Below are 10,000 nucleotides of genomic sequence, written 5' to 3'. Positions count from 1 at the left end.
CAGATATTCGCTCGCTGTGTCTCTAGTTGAGCGATTACGCGGCCGAGTCCCGCCCCTAAACACTTTTTATTGGTCAAGAATCGCAGGCCCTCCCCACGTGTGCTTCCAGGTAACACACACACACACAGACACACTCGGACACGCGCCGCCTCATATCAGGACAGTGTCGCGCGCGATTTCGTCTCTAGTTCGCTCGCTCGCTCCCTGTCAGGAACCGGTGTGACACAGACAGCACAGGAACAGGTAACAAGGAGGAGTGACTCCACAACCAGGTGAGGGCAACCCACACTTAAATAACAACACTAATTACTAATTGCCCCAGCTGGGGAGAGACAGGCACAGAACAAAACAAACGACCACTAGACAATAAGCAATACACCAAACAACACTAACCAGGGAAACCACTTCACACCAGGGTGGGGAAGTTCAACAATAACACACACACAGTGACATCCCATTAATTATCCCATTAATTAAAGTAAGCATGTGAGTTATCACGTGTAGAAACAGTGTCTGAACCAACTGGCTCGTCTGGCCACAAGAGGGAGGTTAGAGGACCACTGTTAGGAGGTAGGAGACCAGTGTCAGGAGGGAGGAAATGTTCACTGTTATTCATATAACCGGCCCAGCAAGGGCCTTCCCTGGGAACGTTACACCGTTTGGGGATGATGGGGTGTCAGAGCGGAGCAGGGGACCAATCAGAGTTGCTTAGAGGTTGGACGGATCAACAACAACAACAACAACAACAACAACAACAACATCTGTGGCTCCGCCCACCTGCCCCCGGAGTAGACCTCGGCTGTGTCGAAGAGGTTGACCCCGCTCTCGTAGGCGATGGTCATCAGCTGCTCGGCCACCTGACAAACAGACAAGAACGTAAAACATGCTTCTTTATTCCTGTGTTTTTCTATAATACATTGATAATATTCCCTGTTTCTTGTCATACACACTATTATTGGTTTACCTCAGAAATAATGTGGTGACTCACCATAGTAACCTATTTCTGTAGTGGAATATTCAGATTCAGACAACTTTATTGATCCCGCGTGGGACAATTCATATGTGTAGCTTCACGAGTAACAAAAACAACAAACAACAAAAACATCTCAATGACAGCATGGCAACAACAACATGCCATGCAATACACAATACAGTACAAATAAAAGTAAAAACAGACAACTAAGTGTAAAAGGCTACTTAAAATGACTACTGTCTGTATATTCTAGTTATGCATATTATGAATCACTATATAGTATTCCGTGGTTAGAAATGCTATCTTTCTATAGCGATCCACTATACTTTTTATCAACTTTTTATCCTCTTTTTTCTATATTTTTCTCCCATCCCAATTTAGTCGTTATGCCAATTCCCCCCTCCCCTTCCTGGTCGTTGCGCGCATTTGCCCCCCACTTGCCGGTCTAGGGAGGGTTGATAGATACTATCACATGTCCCCTCCGATACATGCAGAGTCAGCCAGCCGCTTCTTTTCACCTGACAGCGAGGACTCTCACTGGGGGAGTGTAACGCGTGGGAGGCTCACACTACCTCCCCCAGTTCCCTCCCTCGCTGAGCAGGCGCCCGGAACGACCTGTAGGAGTCGCTGTTTACAACAACCAGGACACACACCCCACCGGCTTCCCACCCGCTAACACTGCCAATTGTGTCAGTATGGACGACCGACCAAGCCGGAGGCACCGCTGACAGCTGGATTCGATACCAGTGTCTCTGCGGTGGTAGGCAGGCGCTTAGTCCGCTGCGCTACACAGCCGCCCACTACACTATTCTTATAGAATAATTTTTTTGCATTTCTGTCATTCAGAAGAGACACGACGTGACCCAGAAAACACGGGGCCTACAGATGGCTGGAGCCAGCGAGAAGCAGGGGCTTTGAGTTCCAGCCAGACACATCTCTTTGCAGCGTCGCCAGAATACTGTGCTGACTGTGCTGCTGCTTGGAGATTACACTTGTTTATTGCTAAATATTTCCGCCCCCACGTCTTATCCCGACCTAGTTATCGTTTATTTAGAGCTCACAACGGAAGTCAGCTTCAACGGAGATATTCTCTCTCTCTCTCTCTCTCTCTCTCTCTCTCTCTCTCTCTCTCTCTCTCTCTCTCTCTCTCTCTCTCTCTCTCTCTCTCTCTCTCTCTCTCTCTCTCTGTCTCTCACAATCAATCAATCAGATTAATTTATATAGCACATTTAACGTGACACATGTCAACCAAAGTGCTGTGCAGAGGGTAGATACAGTACATAGATACATATCATACAATCACAACTCCGTTTTATGGGAGGGCACACAGGAAAACAGGGCATGAGTCAGTGAACGGGAAAGGCTAGTAGGTAGAAGTGGGTTTTGAGCCTAGATTTGAAGGCATCTATCGAGGGGGCAAGGAGCCTAATGGAGGTGGGGATGCTGTTCCACAGTGCAGGGGCTGCGATAGCAAAGGCACGGCCCCCCTGAGCTTGAAGTTAGACCTCCGGACTGTCAGGAGCCTCTGATCGGCTGACCTGAGCGACCGGTGTTGGAATAGGGGGATAGGAGGTCTGAGATGTAGGAGGGGGGGTGACCATTAAGTGCTTTAACACTAGAACAACCGACAAGGGGTCACATGACCCCTAGGCATTTTCAATAAATGTATCCTCGTCACTCGGTCGAGCTCCAGCTCTGTCACTCAATGACTTTTCCTAAAAGTACCCGTTTTATCTGTCTAGCGCAGGGGGTGGCCAACCCGTAGCTCGCGAGCCGCATGTGGCTCTTTGCCCGTCAATGTGTGGCTCTTCCATCCAAAAGAAAAAGATATATAATTATAATATATGTATATATATATATATTTTTTTTTTATGTCACTCGAACCTACATTTCATTGTGGTAAACCTCATATTTTATATTCAGAGGTAATTATATAGTTTACACTGTTTATTTTTCTCATATAAGCTGTCGGGTCATCTGACCCGTTCCTGGCGGGAATTAGTAGCATTTTCTCCATGGCTGTGCTATAGTGTTAAAAACAAATAGGAGAACCTTCAAATCTATCCTGTAGCGTACTGGAAGCCAATGAAGGGAGGCAAGGACAGGGGTGATGTATTCCTGTATGACCCTCGCTCGTCGCACCACGCTCCACTACCTGGCTCTCCCCGGGAACCGTCTGTGTCGCCCGCCTCGTCTACGAAGAGATACGATTATACGATTCTCCCGGATCATCCCGCGCACCGTCTGAGAACCCGGCCTCGTCTTTGACCTCACGCTTGTCCAACTACCCTCCTTTTTATATATATATATATATATTAAACACCCTTGGAACCTGTCCAGTTCTCTCTCTCTCTCTCTCTCTCTCTCTCTCTCTCTCTCTCTCTCTCTCTCATCTCTCTCTCATCTCTCCCTCTTAGAGCCATATGAAATCCGTTTTATTATTTTCCAAATTCCATTTATTTTTTCCCAAATTCCATTTTTTCCGTTTTAATATTTCAGAATTCTGTATTTTGCCTTTTATGCTCATTTTACCATCAGAAATAGTGTCTAATAAGTGGGAATGAATAAATGTCCACAATTGAATAAGATATAACAGTCCATTTAATGTTTTTAAGTGCTTCAACTCAGAAATACAGTTCAATTTTACACAATATTTTTCAATTAATATGTGACAAAATAAAAATACATATTTCAAGTGTAAACAATAGATACAGCTAGCTACTACTGACATTATCACAATGACAATGTCAGTAACCTACTATATCTATTATATTGTGATGAAATATAGTAATGCATAATTTAGGCACCTTTAGTTCGTTTATTTCGTTTATAAAGGACAGTGTATAATGGCAATCGTTTGCATTAAACAAATGGATGAGTGCACCAGATTTAGCAAGAAGCTATCATTTCCATCTATAGTCCTATGTACTGTAACGTTTCATAGCTATTTAAGTTTATTTAGATTATAAAGGGCAGTGTATAATGACAATAGTTTGCATTAAACAAATGGATGGGTGCACTAGATTTAGCAAGAAGCTATCATTTCCATCTATAGTCCTATGTAATGTAACGTTCTCATAGCTATTTAAGTTTATTTAGATTATAAAGGGCAGTGTATAATGACAATCGTTTGCATTAAACAAATTGATGGGTGCACCAGATTTAGCTAGAACTTCTAGAAGCTATCATTTCCATAGATAGTCCTATAACGTTACATAGCTATTTAAGTGTATTTAGTTTATAAAGGGCAGTCGTTTGCATTAAACAAATGGATGGGTGCACTAGATTTAGCTAGAAGCTAAACGTCCTAACGTTATAGCTATTTAGTCACAATAGTGTCGCAAGTGTTTTTGCGGGTCCAGTCCACGGAACGTTGACAGAATTAGCAAAACACCTTATCACCGGAGGCATAAAAGTCATTAGGATACTGTTCTGCTCTGAATTGAGGGCTTATTGTGGAATTGTTTAGCTTCTTGACGAACAATCTGAACAATCTTCTGAAGCAGCCAGACGCTTGAGCACCGCGGCTGTGTTGTGTGTAACCCGCTCTAGCGTCCGCCTCCCCGGTCGCGTGTGCACCAAACGTTCCACCCAAAACGAAATTTCAGTCCAGATTAGGCCAAATTCTGCAATATTCCACGTTTTGCAGTTGATTCCATTTTTATTGGTTAATTCCGCGATTCCGTCCGCGATTCCGTGAACGCGGATTTCATATGGCTCTACTCTCTCTCTCCCTCTCTCCCTCATTTATAAAAGCGCTATAATAGATGCACCATTCACCTCATTTACCAATACAAAAAAATCTGGTGACATACAATGAGCTGCGATAGAATAAAAGACCCGATCTGGTGAAATACAATTAGCTGCGATAGATGAATGAGGAGGTTAGCGTCATATCTTACCTCGTCTGAGATCTGACCTCCGAAGGTGACCCACGTGCCTGTCAGGAGAGAGGAGGAGGAGAAGCCAACATTCTCAAACCAACACACAGCAGACATTAGCCCGTGAGACATCATTTACTGTATGCAGCACATTCTCAGGAGGCTCATACAGAACCAAGCTTTTCACTGTAATGTACCTTCCTACAGGTTGATTAAGGGATATACCTGAGTATATGAATGAACCTGTCTGTCATTCACAGCCGGGCAATCAGGTGTGTCAGGAGGAAGAGTCACACCTGGCTGTCTCTCTCCTCCAAGCCGGTCATGACATTTTGTTTTGTTTGGTTTGTTTGTTTCTCATCGTATCACTCACACGCACCACACACTGACTCATCCATGCACTCACTATATTACTGATATTACTGATCCACTCATTCTTGAATTCCTTTGTTGCAAATAGTTTTATAGCTTAAAAAGGGGACATGCATTGCTATTCCTAGCACTATTTGGGCATCTTTACACAATTCCTGTGAGTCTATGGAACACCTCTGTAAGGTTTTATTAAAAAAAAAATGCATTGTTTTATATTTCTAATCAAGTACTCAAAAGCCACATTTTTCTCACTTTGGATTTCAGGCTGCGTGGGCCTGGCTCCGCCCATAAGCACTTTGAGTGACAGTCATCCACACAGTCTGCACTGGCAGACAGAGAGATAGAGAGAGAGACTGAGGGGGATACTAATTACTAATAATATGCCGCGGGGGGGGGGGGGGGGGGGGGGCATAATCCCACGGGACAATGCATTAGTAACTTGTTTCAAATGACAATATATACATCTGTGATTATTATTGTACGGATCTGAATACGGGCGTGCGCGTGGGAGCATGCGCAAAGATATTACAGTGATATATAGTGCTCCTGACTCGAGGGAGAGAGAGAGAGAGAGAGAGAGAGAGAGAGAGAGAGAGAGAGAGAGAGAGAGAGAGAGAGAGAGAGAGAGAGAGAGAGAGAGAGAGAGAGGAGAGGAGGAGAGAGAGAGAGAGAGAGAGAGAGAGAGGGAGAGACAGATAGATAGGGAGAGAGAGAGAGAGAGAGAGAGAGAGAGAGAGAGAGAGAGGGAGAGAGGGAGAGACAGATAGATAGAGAGAGGGAGAGAGAGAGAGAGAGAGAGAGAGAGAGAGAGAGAGAGAGAGAGAGAGAGAGAGAGGGAGAGACAGATAGATAGAGAGAGGGAGAGAGAGAGAGAGGCTCATACGGAGCGATCTCTCCTCTGTCTCTCCCAGAGTCCCCCTGCATCGCGACTCGAAGCACGCACATGTGGGCTCTCGGAGCAATCTCTCCTCTCCCTCTCTATCTCTCCCCTCTCTCTCTCTGTCTCTCCCTCTCTCACAGACCCATTGATACTAACTCCTATCACTATAAAAACATGCTAAACACAGAAAAAAGCCATTTATAATGCATGTCCCCTTAAATTAAATAACTTTTCGACAAATAAAAGCAAACTTGAAAACTTGAAACTTGATGAGCCACGTAGAACATAATCAGATGCCAATCCACGGCTTCCAAAAAAAATATTAAAACGGAGCAAAGCTAGCCATGCATTCATTATGATTCTGAAATGTTGGGCGTGGGCACGTGCAGCGCGGCAGGACGCCCACTCCTATCAGAGGAGGAGAGGCGGCCTTGGGCCCAGCAGGAAGTCATCATACATCTTTGACCCCCCCCCCCCCCAGTGCTCCCAGGCCTGCAGACTTGTACTTATTATTATTATAATTATTTACGGCCATGGAATGAAGCCCCCGAAGCCACAAACTGGTGCTGTTGTTCTTGGATCGCGTGAGCAAGCGTTTGGATGTTCGTGTCCTCCGTGGGTGTTCATGTTTATGTATATCCGGCATAGTTTGTTATTGTGTACCTGTGTGTATTTGTTATTGTGTACCTGTGTGTATTTGTTATTGTGTACCTGTGTGTATTTGTTATTGTGTACCTGTGTGTATTTGTTATTGTGTACCTGCGTGCCTATTGTTTATTTGTTGTGTCCTCCTCAGGCTCCTGTGTGTGTGTGTGTGTGTGTGTGTGTGTGTGTGCGTGCGTGCGTGCGTGTGTGTGTGTGTGTGTGTGTGTGTGCGTGTGTGTGTGTGTGTGTGTGTGTGTGTATATTGTGTGTTTGTCTATGTCTGGGTCTTGTAATCTGTCATGATGTGCTCTGTCCTTGTGTCCATGACTGTATTGTGACCTGTATCCCTGTCGTATGTCCTACTATATAATGTGCTTTTGTTTGTGTTTTTATTCTAATGTTATTTATCTTGCTTTTATTCTGTTTATTCTGTCTGTAGGGGGACTACCAATGGAAATTAGCCTTTTGGCTAAAATTGGGTGCATTTACGTTTTTCAAATGTTTTATTAGTGTCCGCTGTCCCCCTTGAACAAATAAAGTAAACCTAAACCCACACAGTGTCTCAGGGCCCGTCTCCTCCTCTATCTGTGCCCAGCAGGTGCTGCCGCCGTCGGGGAGATTAATGCAGAGCGCGCCCCGGGCCCACGGAGGTTTCCTGGATCATTTGCCATCCGCTCTAAATATAAAGTTATCTTCCTCGCTCTATAGCACACAACACACACACACACGCTTTCTTTAAAATAATAAATATATATTTCTCCCGTGGCCTCGAGGCACATGTGGCGGATAGATACGCTCGAGATGAGGGTTAGTGCTTAAAGCGCAGATACTAAATAAAGAGTGGGAGAAAGAGGACATGGCCATGCAGGTGTTAGTGGGGGGGGGGGGGGGCTAATCATAATTTTTTTTTATTTTCAAATAGTAAGCAAATCTAGGCACTGTATATACTCTATAACCATAGTCAAACAGGGGCAAGCAGGTCAGTCATTCCTGGTGTGTGTGTGTTCAAGTTTTCAAGTTTCAAGTTTCTTTATAGTTGTCATACAGAATACAGAATACTTTGCATGAAATGTTTCTTCCTGTGTTGCTCCTGAGAGTGTGCTAGATAATAACAAGATAGTATAAAATAAGTATAATAAGTATAAAATAGAAAGTCAAGAAGTGTGTGTGTGTGTGTGTGTTCAGAATCCTAAAGATGCTCATTGAGTCCACTCCAGACTTTATTAACCCTTTCACTACCACACTACAGACTTTATTAACCCTTTCACTACCACACTACAGACGGTTAACCCGTTACTATCACACTACAGACGGTTAACCTTTCACTAAAAGGGGTTAACCTTCTGTAGTGTGGTAGTGAAAGGTTAACCTTCTGTAGTGTGGTAGTGAAAGGGTTAGCCTTCTGTAGTGTGGTAGTGAAAGGTTAACCTTCTGTAGTGTGGTTGTGAAAGGTTAACCTTCTGTAGTCTGGTAGTAAAGGGTTAACCTTATGTAGTGTGGTAGTGAAAGGGTTAACCGTCTGTAGTGTGGTAGTGAAAGGTTAACCTTCTGTAGTGTGGTAGTGAAAGGGTTAACCTTCTGTAGTGTGATAGTAAAGGGTTAACCTTCCATAGTGTGGTAGTGAAAGGGTTAACCTTCTGTGCTGTCACCGCGAAAGGGTTAACCGTTTGGTAGTGTGGTAGTGAAAGGATTAAGACTGCGTTTAGAGGTCTGTGCATCGTAGAGGATGGTGGGTGGATGGATGTGGGACCTTCACACTGCAAGAGCAAGAATGTTAGCTGTTGTCAAATTCAATCTCAGCTTCAGAATGGACTTTTACGGTTGTTTACGTGCTGCTATGGGTCTTACGAACATCTTACTGATGTGATAACTACCTCTGTCAAGCCTCGGAGGTAGTTATCACTCAGTAAGATGTTCGTAAGACCCATAGCATCACGTTAGAAGTTAGGCCGGGGGAAAACTTATAGCGGACGTCATAACACTTTTAAAAATCAACATAATCAACTTTTGTTCGACACACACACACTCGAACACACACACACAAACTTGCATGCAAATTACACATGTTCACACACACACGCACACACACACACACACACACACGCACACACAGGACACACACACACACACACACACACACACACACACGTTAGTGCACCACCTAGTGAGAGTGGAGTAGATGTACTCACCAAGCCCCAGACAGGACACACACGCACACACAGGACACACACACACACACACACGTTAGTGCACCACCTAGTGAGGTGGAGTAGATGTACTCACCAAGCCCCAGACAGGACACACACGCACACACAGGACACACACACACACACACACGTTAGTGCACCACCTAGTGAGGTGGAGTAGATGTACTCACCAAGCCCCCAGACAGGACACACGCAGGCCCGACTTGCCCAGGTTCCTGTGATGGAAGACATGGAGACAGCAGCTGTCAGATCTACCAGCCTATAGCGTCCCGTGACCAGTAGCCAACTGATGTGATGAATTGAAAATGGGGGACCCTGATGTAAACAAGACGAAAGTCTTTCTCCGGTCTGCATCCCCTTAACAATTGTGTGTATTGAGAGCCGTACTGTATTGTACCCATTCTGCAATCTGTTAATAACGTTTTCAATCAATCAATCAATCAATCATCATTAGATGTTCATCATTACAGTTTCTCACAATTCTAATCCCATAGGCTATGTGAAATCACACACCTGAAAAGGGTTAATGAGATTAACCCTTTCACTACCACACTACAGAGGGTTAACCCTTTTACTACCACACTACAGACTTTCTGTAGTTAATGAATCTAAATTAATGCGATGAAAGGGTTAACCATCTGTAGTGCGGTAGTGAAAGGGTTAACCTTCTGTAGTGTAGTTGTGAAAGGGTTAACCTTCTGTCGTGTGGTTGTGAAAGGGTTAACCCTTTGTCATGTGACAGTGAAAGGGTTTAACGGTACGCTGTTAGTGTTTGCCTCAAGTGTACACAACAACTCAGCAACCAGGGGTGTAAAAAGTATACCCGAAATTATACTTAACTTATACTTAACTACTAAAGTATGGGTACCGTCTCAAAATCGTACTCAAGTAAAAGTCAGAGTGTCTGGCTAAAAACACACTTGAGTAAAAGTAAAAAAGTTCTACTTTTAAATGTACTTAAGTACTAAAAAGTAAAAGTAAAAACTATATATAGTTTTATAGAGAAACAAATATACGAATTAAAATAGTTGGACCCTGCGAG

The 10,000-nt window shown here is 44.1% G+C and overlaps 1 protein-coding gene across 1 annotated transcript in view; it reads right to left on the bottom strand.

Moving 5' to 3' along the window:
* The window catches only part of kcnab1b (potassium voltage-gated channel subfamily A regulatory beta subunit 1b), a 134,618-nt gene extending 133,761 nt beyond the window's left edge, over nucleotides 1–857 (bottom strand). Inside the window, exon 1 of the mRNA XM_084334077.1 lies at nucleotides 778–857. Within this exon, the coding sequence (XP_084190203.1) occupies nucleotides 778–842 (65 nt within the window). The 5' untranslated portion in view covers nucleotides 843–857. The remainder of the gene's footprint in view (nucleotides 1–777) is intronic.
* Between the last annotated feature and the right edge of the window lie 9,143 nt (nucleotides 858–10,000).

Source organism: Notolepis coatsorum (genome assembly GCF_963971535.1).
Source record: "Notolepis coatsorum genome assembly, chromosome: 17".
In the NCBI taxonomy this organism is placed as follows: domain Eukaryota; kingdom Metazoa; phylum Chordata; class Actinopteri; order Aulopiformes; family Paralepididae; genus Notolepis; species Notolepis coatsorum.
The sequence above is the reverse complement of the archived record's forward strand: the minus strand, read 5'-3'. Positions and strand labels throughout refer to the sequence as shown.